General features: G+C 43.7%; 1 protein-coding gene across 1 annotated transcript in view; it reads right to left on the bottom strand.

The window, feature by feature from the left end:
- TRPM1 (transient receptor potential cation channel subfamily M member 1) overlaps positions 1–14,078 on the bottom strand; it is a 76,111-nt gene that overhangs the window by 10,144 nt on the left and 51,889 nt on the right. Inside the window, exons 20-25 of the mRNA XM_045163764.1 lie at positions 12,073–12,201; positions 8,881–9,132; positions 7,228–7,402; positions 4,420–4,564; positions 2,511–2,713; positions 1,418–1,550 (exon numbers count right to left, since the gene is read on the bottom strand). Of these exons, the coding sequence (XP_045019699.1) occupies positions 1,418–1,550; positions 2,511–2,713; positions 4,420–4,564; positions 7,228–7,402; positions 8,881–9,132; positions 12,073–12,201 (1,037 nt within the window). The remainder of the gene's footprint in view (positions 1–1,417; positions 1,551–2,510; positions 2,714–4,419; positions 4,565–7,227; positions 7,403–8,880; positions 9,133–12,072; positions 12,202–14,078) is intronic.

Raw genomic sequence — 14,078 nt, 5'->3', positions numbered from 1 at the left:
TATTAAGGCCAAAAGTTGGTGTAGATAACCCTTGAGTTTGGCTGGTAGAATTATTAATACAAGGTGACTAGGTGTATGAGTGGGGAGGGGACAGAGCCCTGCAGCTGCCTGGGGCACCATCCCTCCTGTGGCCTGGGGCAGAGTCGGTGGCCTAAACACACACCAGGGAGACTTCATTGTGTATCATGTATTCTCTTGTAATTGCTAGGGCCCCTGATTGGGAACTATGTGCTGACATATTCTTTTGACATTGTACCATGTTTTTAAGTTTCTCGGTATACACATGTATATCAGACATGAAATACATGGTTTCAGAAAACTTTAATGCTCAAGACTCCAGGGTAGAAGGGGACTTCCCCAGTGGTCCAGTGGCTAAAACTGCACTCACAATGAAAGGGGCCCAGGTTTGATCCCTTGTCAGGGAACTAGATCCCACGTGCCTTGATTAAGAGTTCTCATGCTGCAGCTAAAGATCCTGCATGCTGCAATGAAGATCGAAGCTCCCCAGTGCTGCAACTAAGACCTATTACAGCCAAAATAAAATAAATAAAATTTAAAAAGAATGATGCTCCAGAATCCCCTTAGGCATGGCTCCCTCGCTATGCTCATCCTTCTACGGACATTGTCCATTAAAGTCTTTGGAACAATCTTATCAATTCTCATGCACTTTAACAAGCTTCAGTTGCTTTTATGAAGTGATCAAGGTTCTCAAAGACTATAAAATGCGGGGAAAAAAAAAGTCCGTAGTGTGGGTTGATTGTTCTTGTCCACCTTTGCTAGTTGCTCTGGGGTGTGCAGCTGCAGGAAACGCAATACTACAAAGCATGGAACAAGTCCCTCTCTGTCCCTCCCAGACCTGCCTTCCTCTGCTAATTGACTGACTCCCAAGCACAGGCAATCAGTTCATGTAGCTTGTAAGCAATGATGGTGATCTTGATGGGTAGCCAGGACAGATGACTTTGCCCTTCCTGAACCTCTGTTCCCTGAGGGTGGAAAGGTGATGGGAAGGAGCAAGGAGGGCACTAGTCAGGATGAGGAGGTCAAGCTGGGGACAGACCACCCTTGGCACATATGTCAAGGGCGGGGAGAAACGTCCCCAGCAGTTACACGGCACTGCAGCTGATGGTTCTCCCCATGTATTGCATTGTAAAGGCACCCACTTTGGGGTTGGGGAACTGTCACAGTTTTGTTTGTTTTGGTTTGGTTTTGGCCTGGGATATTTGCGATAAATGTCATCGTTCACTTCTTATACAATGTATAAGCATCATTTGGAACATTCACACTATTTCAGGGAGGGAAACGCATTCAAAAGCCAAAGTTGGGTCAACAGGAGAACTGCAAGTGAATGTTAAATCGAACTTGATGTCCCCCTCTGCCCTGATGCCCGGCTCCCCCGGTGGCCACGCCCCAGGTGCACCTCTCGCAGGTTACACGGATGCGTTCCTCGCTGGAAGACTGCTGCTCGTCCTCCTTCTCCTGGAAGTGCTCCCGGACGCACTGCTCCTCAAACTCGTGCAGCCTCTTCAGCTCCTCGTCGCTGAGAAACAGCTCTACGCATAAGTGGAAGAGGTTACCACGTGAGACATCAGCCAGACAGGTGCGTCCTTGTGAATTTCACAGGCCACCTTTAATCAAGCTCATTTCCCTATCCTTTGCAGGCAGCACCCTACCTCCTGGACTGGTTATCACACAAAGACTTTTTGTAATATCAGTGATCATCTTTCCATTGGAGATGAACGGCTCACTTTTAATAAAAATTTTTATTGAGGTATGCATGCTAAGTCACTTTAGTCGTGACTGACTCTTTTCGATCCTATGGACTGTAACCTGCCAGGTTCCTCTGTCCGGGGAATTCTCCTGGCAAGAATATTGGAGTGGGTTGCCATGCCCTCCTCCAAAATATTGAGGTATAGTTGATTTATAATACTGTGTTAATTTCTGCTGTACAGCAGAGTAACTCAGTTATACACACATTTTTTTTCATATTCTTTTCTATTATGGTTTATCACAGGGTATTAAATATAGTTTCCTGTGCTCTACAGTAGGATCTTATTGTTTTTCTATCCTATATATACCAGTTTGCATCTGCTAATCCCAAGCTCCCAATTGGTTCCTTTCACTGAAAGTTCAAATTTCAAGCACAGAGTGTCTGGCTGGGTCTGCTGGGTTGCATGACACCTAAACAGCTCACTTTTTAACACAACTCAAATTGCTGCTATTTGGAACATGAAACCAAGCATGATATTCTGGGAAATGTTTTCCATATATTTTATGGATAGAGGCAAGGTGGCAGGAATATTTTCCCATTCTCCTTAAGTGTAACACAGTAAAACATTTGGAAAGGAACAATGGGTTTATAGAGAAAAGTTATTTTCAAGAACTCTCTCAATTTTTCATCCCCTCAGGAGTGGACTTTCAGTGATATTAATTAGTAATAAACTAACGGGTATCCAATTGTAACTCTCTTTAGAAACTCGCCCAGGATAGAAACAGAAGAGTGCTGCACATACTCAATCCACGATCCTGTTCGTCTTGGTCCCCTTCTCGTTTCTTCCTGCAGCGTCGGCTAAGACGCATGATGATAATATAGATGTGGCTTAAAATGATCATTGGTGGAGGCAGGACAGGCCGGTCATGAAATGTCATAATTAGCTGATAACGCTGGAATTTCCACACTTGGTTAGATATTGACTTCACTTCAAAGAAGGTATTGCTTTAAAAAGAATACAGGTTTAGTTAGCTATATTACTTAAAAAAATTTTTTTTATTGTGACAAAAGTCATATAATATAACCATATGGTCATATAGGAAACAAAAGTCATATAATATAATCATATTGGACCTAGAGTGTGTCATACAGAATGAAATAAGTCAGGAAGAAAAACAAATACTGTGTATTTATGCATATATGTAGAATCTAGAAAAATGGTACAGAGGAACCTATTTGCAAAGTTGTATTACTTTTTTTAGCACTAGAATATTTTAATTTTTAAAATTGGAGTATAATTGCTTTACAATGTTATGTATACATGTAGCTGATTCACATTGCTGTACAGCAGAAAATAACACAAAGTTGTAAAGCAGTTGTATTACTTTTGATTGTGATTTCCCAGAACAATTAGAGTTACTCACACTGAATTGAAAATATGCAATAAAATGGCCTTTTGGTTCCATTCTAGGAATTAGGGCTGACATCTAGATGACTTGTCTTTTGGTTTATCTATCAGTGTGGCTTGTCTACATTGAAGGGCATTTTACTTGTATAAATAATTAAGAATGAAGGGTATTGAGATTGTTATCTCCTACTCTGTTGAAAAACCACACCATAGTCTACTGACTGCTCAGGACATTTTATTTCATATAGTTAAAGATATGAGCCATTCAACTAAGCATTTTGAAGTATTTAAACTTTCAATTCAGTCATAAAACTAGTTGACTACATTTTTTTGGAACTGGGTTCATTAATTATTGAACATTTTGATTGAAGGTGCATTATTTTGGATATTAAGTTGGTACAATCTTTGTCTTCTTTTAGCTTCCAGCAGAAGGCAGTAAGCCTAGAATTGTTGGAAGCCTGATCAAGTGTGTGGTCTACACGGGGTCCTTAGAAAACCCATTTAACCTCTGTCAACCTTCATTTTCTCATCTGTCAAGTCAGGAGTGTAACCATGTTCTCTCCAGTGCCTTGGTCAGCTCTGAGAGTCTCTATTTCTGTGAGGGATTTTTGTCTCATATTTTTCATCTTAGAAGCTAAAATAGTTTTTTTCAACATTTATTAAACATGGTCACATCCTCAATGCATCATGCCAACAGGGGCAAGTTTTACAAGAAACTGAAATTTTAAGCCATTTCTTTCCTAGGTCACTTTATCTTCTATTCAGTAAATGATAAGAAAAATATTTCATGTAAAAAATAGTACAATAACTGTCATGGTTGTTCATTGGCTAAGTCATGTCTGACTCTTTGTGACCCCATGGACTGCAGCATGCCAGGTTTCCCTGTCCTCCACTATCTTCTGGAGTTTGCTCAGGTTAGTATCCAATGATTGCCACAGCCTATAAAATTAGCTTTGCTTTTGTGCCTCTGATCATGAATTCAAGACTCAACTTGACAAATCTTTCTATCTCAAGAGACTTTCATCTGAGGAAATACTTTCATTAGATTAAAATTCATGCCAAAGTGTTAAAATACAAACTAAGATTGAATTTAAATATATTTAGGTGTCAACTCTTTATTTAGGAATGTATGAAGTCTGATTGTGGTTGAACAAAAAAGACTGCAAAAAAAAAAATGTGTATGCATTTGAAAGCCCTAGTGGATTCCATGTAAACGCCAGGCAGCCTCAGAGGTTTCTGAGACTAGACTGAAAATCTGTAAAGTAGTAAATAGTAAGCACATGGTCAGCATCGTGACACTCACTTGAAAACGGCGATGAGCAGGTTCACAAGCAGGATGTTGGCCACCAGCAGGTAGCAGGCCATGATGGCAGGCGTGAGCCAGGCACCCGGGATGCAAGGCGGAAGCCGCTTGCCTTCCTCATCGTACTGGTTGTCACCACAAGGAGCTGAAATGAGAATTTGTCTTTTTGTGCTTGATTTTCACATAGAATGGAAAGATTAATAACTGACCTATGCTATTAAAGGACCTATGTCTTTTTTACTGTGATTATTTTTTTCTGATTTCCTAAGCAGTAATTTTCCATGTGAAGATCTCAATTCATACAAAGGAGATAAGAAACTCATTTCTGCACTCAGAGTGAGTCATTCTTAACCTGTCATATTTATAAATATTTTCTCATTTCTGCATTATGTTTTTCAATCTACAGTGAAAATGTATAATGAAAAAATGTGTTCTTCATCTTTAAGCAGACACATCTGTCTTTATGGTTTTTTTTTTTTTTTTTTTACTGTTAACCATTAGAAAGTGATTGGGTCTTCTAATTATGTAATATTAACTTATGTTGTCTTCTTGATCATGAACTTTGAAAATAATTTTATTATGAGGTAGGAGGTAAGTATCCTCTCTAGGCTCAAATTCATTAATTGACTATTCTGTGCTCTGTTTGAAAAAGAATCTTTTTTCTCTCTGCTCATTTGAAATGCTACTTTGATCCTATGGGACTTATTTTCTGAAGAAAAAGATACTGCTACTGCTGCTAAGTCACTTCAATCGTGTCCAACTCTGTGCTACCCCATAGATGGCAGCCCACCAGGCTCCCCCATCCCTGGGATTCTCCAGGCAAGAACACTGGAGTGGGTTGCCATTTCCTTCTCCAATGCATGAAAGTGAAAAGTGAAAGTGAAGTCGCGCAGTCGTGTCCGACTCTTCGCGACCCCATGGACTGCAGCCTACCAGGCTCCTCTGTCCATGGGATTTTCCAGGCAAGAGTACTGGAGTGGGGTGCCACTGCCTTCTCCGAAGAGAAAGATAGGATGATCCTAATAGTCAATTAAGTAATATCCATGAATTCACAGTCTACTTATTTTTCACTTCCTATTTAAAAAAAAAAAAAACAACAGTGATACCAGGAAACAAATATTTGAAACCAGCATACAACTCTGGGTAATTAGCTGATGGAGAGATTAATTAATACACACATTCCATAGACTAGAGTCATCAATTATGTGTAAACTTACGATTAATTTCCATGGCGTAGACTATAGAGTGATTGGATAGCAGCATTTTATTTTTTTTAGTTTTGACAGGAAGGAAGAAAAGAAAATAAGACAGTTGAGAGAAATGTCAAACAAATGATGAGTAATATAAGAACTGTTTTGCTGTCAAGAAATGCAAAGTATTCAAGGGAATTACACATTCACACTCGGAAACAGTGATCTACTTAGGAGAATTGTGCACATTATTAGTTCTAGGAAATATATGTATATATATTTCATGAATATTTTATGATGTCATAAGCAATAGCTAAAGCTCACTAGTTAAAAACACTGTGAAAAAGACATGAGGCTACTGACAGATGATCATTTTAATGTATAGGTTGACCAATCAAACATCCCCTGTACGCCAACCCAAATACCTCATCAGCACAAATAAATGCAAAATTACTATGAAGTAATGAGATCAAGAATTGAAAATCTACATTTCCCACTGTTACTGAAAATAGCCTCGTTTGCCTCTTCATTTTCTGTTTTTACCCAATTTAATTAAAAAATATTACAACTTATGTCTAGATCCAGGGACTTTTTCCACATTTATGTATGTTTACTGAAGCTAATATTCTTTTGAAACCAAATTAGATTTTCATGTTCTGGTTTACCAAGCTACAAACACATCCACTAATTGACTCTGAGATAATCATGATAAAAATGTGGTCTGAATCACATGACGAGATGCAGTAGATGGAAGGCATTTGTGTGAACTGGTTATCAGTCTCACCTAGTGAATATACACTGAACAACCCTGCATCTCCTACAATGCAAGGATGTTCAAAACCTTCTATTCTAAAGAAGCTTCTGCTTCTACTGGAAGTAGTAGCCATGGTACTGTACCTGGCACTTTTTGACAGAACACAATATGCAAATCGAAATATGTGGTGCGAATATGAATATGGGTCTGAAGATACTTGTTCACTGGTAATGCAGTAACTGTCCAGGTGAAATCATGTAAGCTCATTTGAACTTCACTTCCCTACAACACAAGAGACACTGTGACCTACCAACTCAGCTTGGGCAGAGCTGGGGCCTGCATTCCCCAGAAATCCATGTAAGATTGCAGCTCATCTCCTCTGCTAACATCCATATTACTGTTGATAATACAAAAATAGCACCTCAGGAGTGAGGAGGAGATGCACAGCTACATGGAAAAGGAGTTGTGAAGCCTGAAGAACGGGATGACACAAGGCACTAGTCACCTTCATGCTCAGTGTCTCATTTGGCTGAAATAACACCACAAGCTCTATCTCGGGGCAGAAAGAGATTTAGGTTGAAGAAAAATTAGAATGTTGGCATTGGGACCACATTCATGTGTAGAATGTGCTCAAGGGATGTGAGTCTCAGAATTCCAGGGAATGGTTCTCAGAGTAGAAGATTGGCGTCTCAAAAAATTTGTATTTCATAATCTGCACTGATTTCTTCATAAAATAATTGGATGCCTATGACAGAATAAAAAATACTTTACTCCCAAATTAACACAGGCTCTTCCATTAATTTGGAACTGATCATCTGCCTTGGGAAGCAGGGAAGAGAATCTTACTATGAATTCTATTCTTACGGTCTATCTGGTCTGCAAACACCTCCCCGTAGATCATCCAGTAGGGCATGTAGAAGATGTTCCGGGCCAGTTTCCAAGAAGGCTCCTCGTCTGGATGCAAGATGGCTTGACGGGCTACTCCAAAACTCATCAGCACCACTAGCATGATGACCACGAAATACAGCATGTCAATCATCTGAGGAGAGAGGAAATGGGCCAAGTCCACCTGGTTCATTACTGTGTGCTCCCCTCAGAGACTTCATGAGTGCTTAATTAGGATGGAGAAAGCTTCTTTCCCCCTCTCCCTCCCATCCATGGGCTACTAGTTCTTGTATTCCATGCAACACATACACCTTATTCTAGAACATTGCGATTCCCATCTCCTGCTCTCAATCTTTCTTCTCCTCTCGTGTGTGTGTTAGTTGCTCAGTCATTTCTGACTCTTTGCGACCCCACAGACTGTACCCCACCAGCCTTTTCTGTCCATGGAATTCTCCAGGCAAGAATACTTGAATGGGTAGCCATTCCCTTCTCCAGAGGATCTTCCCAACACACAGGGATCGAACTTAGGTCTCTAGCATTGCAGGTGGCTTCTCTACCATCTGAGCCACCAGTGAAGCTCCTCCTCTCTTGTTACCCATAAACAAATTCCTCTAGTAACTACAACTGCAAGTAGAGAAAGGGAACCATTATGGGAAAACAGGAATTTGTAAGGGAAACTCAAGGGTAAGAAGAGGAGATGTCTAAGGGGGTAACAAGATGGTGAGTTGAGAGTGTATACTAATGTTCATTCATTATACAAATGGTAAGTCGTTACAGTGAGTAATGCTCTGGTTACTATGGATACTGGCCTTGTGTAATTCTTAATTTTGCACATCCCTGAAGATGAGAGCCCTGACTGGGACCACCTAGACTATATGTCCCTTCCCTCAAAACCACTTGCCATACAAAGTTATTCCTGAGCTTGAAAGATGTCCTGTCTTTTAGGACCAGTCCTAACACTGAGACTATTTTAAGTGATGTAAGGATGGTTCAGTCTTAGTTTCATATTCTATAGCCTCTTCTGGATAAATGTTGCCATGGATTTGTCTTGACCTCATCACTTGCATTGCCTGTGTCCACTCAATGAAGAATCGGCCTACAATGCAGGAGATGTGGAATACAGGAGATGCAGATTCAATCCCTAGGTTGAGAAGATACCCTGGAGAAGGAAATGGCCACCCACTCCAGTACTCTTGCCTGGAAAATTCCACAGACAGAGGAGCCTGGTGGGCTACAGTCCATGGTATTGCAGTCAACCGGGACTGAGCACTGAGCAAGTTATAGGTTACTCCAGTCTAGAGTGTGTGATCTGAAAACTGTCTGGAGCTGCGGTGGGGGAGTGACTGGACCCACTTGTTTGTCTCTGGCTTCTACAACATGTTAGGAGATTAACCATTGGGTTATTGACAGAAATATATATACATACAGTAGGCCCTTAACTCTTGTTTGTCAACTGGATTTAATTAAGTGATCAATATGTAGAAGAGCTTAAAGCAAAGAACATTTCCTGTAAGAAACCAATTGCTGGGGAAAGATCAAATGAAACATCACAGAGTCACGCCTGAGGCCTAGCCCCAGGTCCTAACCAACAGCCTCGGTGCTTGCAGTTCCTCATGGGCCATCAGCACTAACCATCTTTCCGATCATCATCACGTAGGGTCCCAGGTACTTGTTGACACCAAAGATGTCCAGGACACGGATGTACCAGAAGATGATGTCCACGCAGTAGATCACGCGACCGTAGCCCATGTAAGGCTGCTTCTGGAGGCGAAGGATGGCTCCGATCATGAACATGGAAATGGCCACGAGGTCTGTGATGTTCCAATACTCCTGCAGCCAAACTTTTATTTTCTGGCTTAGTTTACCCGGTTCTGACATGAGGATCTGAAAAGAAATGCCAAACAACAACAACAAAAACCAGGGAGTGTGGTTTTAGAAGCTTCACCTTAGAATCCTGGGTAAGGAGGGCTGGAGCAGCATTCCAGGGGCTTCCCCTGAACCATAGTGGCTCAGACAGTAAAGAATCTGCCTGCAATGTGGGCGAACTGGGTTTGATCCCTGGGTTGGGAAGATCCCCTGGAGGAGGGCATGGAAATCCGCTCCAGTATTCTTGCCTGAAGAATCCCACAGACAGAAGAGCCTGGTGGGCTACAGTCCATGGGGTCACAAAGAGTCAAACATGACTGAGCACCTAAGCACAGCACAGCAGCATTCCAGGGCATCTGGTCCCCTTTCCTGCTCAAGATTTCTAAGTACTCATCTTCTTAGGCAGATAAAATATCTAGAAAGGGAAATTCCACAAGACTCCTTTGGATTCCTAGTTTCACAAACTCTCAGGAAATGCCTTCTGAGTTATGTCCCTCTGGCCGTAATGAAAGCAGCTGCCTTTTGACCCCTTTTCCAATTCTCTGGACATGTGCCGGTGAGCCCGTGTTCCAGAGTTAGTCCAGGAGGAAAACCCTAGAGCAGAGATAAACCTATGTGGTCCCACAGAGGGGCATCCACCCACAGGAGATGGAGGGACTGGGATAGGATGGGTAAATCAGCCCAGATTCCTTTGTAACTCGGAGATGAGAAGTCAGGGGAAAGCTGAGCTTCATTTTCTCCGGCTTGAATCTTACCCTTTCAAAGTTAACACAGCTTAAAAGAACGCTTTCTCAGAGGCTTTCCTAGTGGCCCAAAGGGTAAAGAATATGCCTGCAATGCAGGAGACCCAGGTTCAGTCCCTGGGTTGGGAAGATCCCCTGGAGAAAGGAATGGCAACCCACTCTAGTACGCTTGCCTGGAGAATTCCATGGACAGGGGAGCCTGGTAGGCTACAGTCCATGGGGTCATAAAGAGTTGGACATGACTGAGTGACTAACACACACACACCTTTGTCAGCAAAGTGATGTCTCTCCTCTAGTAAAACTGAAAATATTTAACAAGCAGCATGCAGGGGCACACACAAAGCAAACACAGATGCAGCTGCAGTGTGCAGCAGGGTGGGGTCTTTAAAGGTGGCGCCCCTTTAGTTATGGAGTTTCTTGGTAGGTCCTGGGGACCCCAGGGGTGGAATGGGTTGGTGGCTATTCATAAGCCAACTCAGAAGGCATTCACTAATTTAAAAACTCATGTACTCTGACTTATGCCTGCTGCCCTCTTTCCTATAACTGAGGGTGGGGGGCAAGGACAGTGGGCTCTTTGCAGTAAAGAACAGTGTCTTAGCATAGGGCTGGTGCTCAGTGAGCTCACAGTGGCACTAGAGATGGCACGCAGGCCACTTGGGAAGTCCCTGCTGTAGCATGCGCAGAGTCTGAAGGAAGCCCAGCTAGAAAAGAAAAGAAGCTGTAACATTTTAGACCTGGCACTTTTCATTTGGGGCTGTCATCAGACTGACAGCATCTAATTAGCTCTCCTGGGAAGAAGTTGCCAGTAATAATTTTTCAGTTCAGTGAAAGGGTCAATACAAAAAAATATATTGCAAAATAAATAATACTGTTTCTCTATCAGTGGGAGAAAGAATACGAAATCTGCTGTGTGTTATCTCAAGTTCATTTCTTCTTGGGTATATTGTTGCTATTTAGTCGTGCAGTTGTGCCCAACTCTTTGCGACCCCATGGACTGTAGCCTGCCAGGCTCCTCTGTCCATGGAATTTCCCAGGCAAGAATACTGGAGTGGGTTGCCATTTCCTTGGATGTAAGCTTTCCCTTTATAAGCTGATATAATGAGCTGAAACCTGTAGGTCATATTAGAAAGAAAAGGACCTGGCCCACACTCTTTCTGCCACCTGCAAAGGCTGCCCTCTCAGATATGTGAGTTTCAAGTCCCCATGATATGAGTCCTGCATGAACTGGTATCTGTCCTTTTTCAACACTTAGTTGAAAACCCTGTTTCCTGTGTTTGCAGCAGATGTGCTGCAAGCCTACCCAGAGGTACTGGAGGCTTCCTCTGGGTGGAGGTGCCCAGCCCCCACCTGCTGCAAGGGCCACTGTTCCCTCCCACCTACCCCCTTGGGCAATGGGAGCCCTTACCCAGAGGCCCCGCTGGCTGACTCATGTGGGTATGAAACTCAGGTCCCTTTGGTCAAGATGGAACAGACTCTACAGTACTGAATACATTCAGAGTCCCCTGCCAATGAGGCCAGGGACAGATTCCACTGAAGCCACACCTCCCTCAGCCCTGTCCCCTCTCCGGCCTGACCACCCTGCTCCTTCTCCCCTCTCTCCTGGAAGCTCTCCTTTAATAAACCACTTGCACAAGAATCCGCACCTCAGATGGAAGGAGACCCAGCTAGGACAGGGTGGTTCAAAGTCCTAAGTTACAAGAAAAATGTCATCTCCTACATCTCCCTGTTTACGTTCAGCTCCCAGAAAATGGAGCCCCAATTTGTACCCAGTTGGAGTCATGTGTTTATCTCAGGTACCTGGCAGAATTCCTGCTGCTTTTATAGGCCCTCAGACTTGTTTTTATCACTAAACACCATCTACTCTGCTTTGTGTTCTGATTTCCAAGTTCAGTTTCAGTTTGAAACAGAAGGCATATAAATCTGCAAGGGAACAGAATCAACCTGGGATTGTGACACCTGGAAAGAAAACATCCAGGGCACTTGGGATTTACATGACTCATTTTTGCAATAAGAAGCAATATCTGAGGACTTCTCTGGTGATCCAGCAGTTAGGACACTGTATTTCCATTGTAGGGGGCACAGGTTCAATCCCTGTTGGGCAACTAAAATCCTGCATGCCTTGTGGCCAAAAAGAATTTAAATAAATAAATAAAGAATCTACATCTGAATTGAAGTCATTGGTGGGTGGGGCTGGGACAGGTCTTCAGAGCATCACCTCCCGAATTTTCTCCAAAGCCAGGCTCAGGATGTAGGAAATGACGATCCACTCCTGGAGGCAAGGCCAGCGCTCCATCCGCACCAGGATGACGTAGTTGAACAGCAGTAGGTACCCCAGGTAGGATATCTGAAAGGCAGAGATCGACAGCAGTATCTGGGGTGGGCGGTGGGAATCAGAGCCCGGAAAAGCTCTGAAACCCTGTTTACAGGGGGACATATCTTCTAAAACAAATTTTCACTTTTAGGTGCACTGACTCTATTAGAGGAAACCTTCCACTCACATCACAGGTGCAGTCAGAGAACCTTGAGGCAGGTTGGGAGCATTTTGTACTTTAGCATAACATGCACGCTGAAAGTCCATTCTCTAAATGAAAGTATATTTGTTGCTGCTGTTAGCTTCATGGGGCTTCCCTTATGGCTCAGCAGTAAAGACTCTGCTTGCCAATGCAAGAGATGCAGGAGACTCATGTTTGATCCCTGGGTCAGGAAGATCCGCTGGAAGAGGAAATGGCAACCCACTCCAGTATTCTTCTCTAGGAAATCCCATGGACAAAGGAGCCTGGTGGGCTACAGTCCAAAGGGTTGCAAAGAGTCATACACATACGCATGCACGCACATCAGCTTCATGGGGAAATTATGAAGGTGCACAAAATTATGATAAATAGAGAAACTTTGAGTAGTATACTGGTATGCCTTCTACATTCCTGGAAATTGGAAAATGTTACTGACTCCTCCCTGCTTTGCTAATTTCCTTCTTGAATCTTCCCACTGCTAATGGACAGGGGAGTTTCAAAAGAGGGGAGGGTGACGATGGGGAATCTGCCCAGCACACCCAGCGGATGGTCCTGAGGCCCCTTAATTAGCACCCATATGTCTGTGGTGTGCTGCGCCCACAACAGAGTCCCTATCTTTGAGGCACGTAGAGTTGAGTGATACAGGAGTGAGGTACGAGGTTGAGGAAGGTGATCTGAAGATGAGTGAGGTTGATTCACTCCAAAGATGAAGAATCTTCAGCTTTAGCCCCTACCCCTCTGGTCTAGGCCCCTTCCAAAGTTTTGGTGGTGTGGGTAATTGATCATTTGTGATTCCTAGTCTTTTTTTCTTTTTCATGGCCCCCTCCTGATTGATTTTTTACCAGGATACAGGCAGCATCCCATTTCTAGTCTTTGCAGGAGGATTAGAGCGAGAGTTCTCAAAGTTGGGTTGCATTGGGAACCCCTTGTACTCAGTCATGTCAGTTGTGTTCAACTCTTTGCAACCCCATGGACTCTAGCCTTCTGGGCTCCTCTGCCCATGAGATTCTCCAGAAAAAGAATACTGGAGTGGGTTGCCATTTCCTTTTCCAGGGGATCTTCCCAGCCCAGGGATTGAACCTGTGTCTCCTGAGCTGTAAAAGCATGCGACCCCCTCCCCTACATCTGCAGGCTGCATTTAGAGGCCCTGGGGAGACACCAAAGGCTTGTCATCCTCCTGGCCCCACCTCTTTATCCACTTGAGCTCAGGTTCTGGGCCTGGGCTCAGAACCACCTGGGCCTCAGCTGGTTCTGACCAGAACAGATGGACAGCTGTGGCTTCAGGTGTGGCTACCGAGAGGTTGGGTGTCCAGGCTCTCACTGGCCTGGGTCCCCATGTAGCCCTGGGGGTGCTCTGCCCCAGAGCTCCGCCTCCACCTTCTGCCTACCCACATCCATCGCCCTGTCCATGGCCTTGGACCTGGCTCCTCACTTTCCATCACCTGCTCACACACAGTCACTAATGGAACCATTAATGGCCAGGATCTGCCTGAGATGGGCTGTGCCCTGGTACCTGGGACTTCATGAGTAGTCTTGACCCTCCCGAAGACCGCAGTGATTTCGGGAGGCACAGTGTGCCCACCACCCCTGCTGGGACCACCGGCAACCAGCCCAGTTTCCTTCAGAACCTTCCAAATTGCTCCAGTCTCTTTGCCCCACTTCTCCTGCCCATCTGCATGTGTAAGACTGGACCATTCTTGCTCCAGGCACA

The sequence above is a fragment of the Bubalus bubalis genome, chromosome 20 (genome assembly GCF_019923935.1).
Source record: "Bubalus bubalis isolate 160015118507 breed Murrah chromosome 20, NDDB_SH_1, whole genome shotgun sequence".
In the NCBI taxonomy this organism is placed as follows: Eukaryota; Metazoa; Chordata; class Mammalia; order Artiodactyla; family Bovidae; genus Bubalus; species Bubalus bubalis.
The sequence above is the reverse complement of the archived record's forward strand: the minus strand, read 5'-3'. Positions and strand labels throughout refer to the sequence as shown.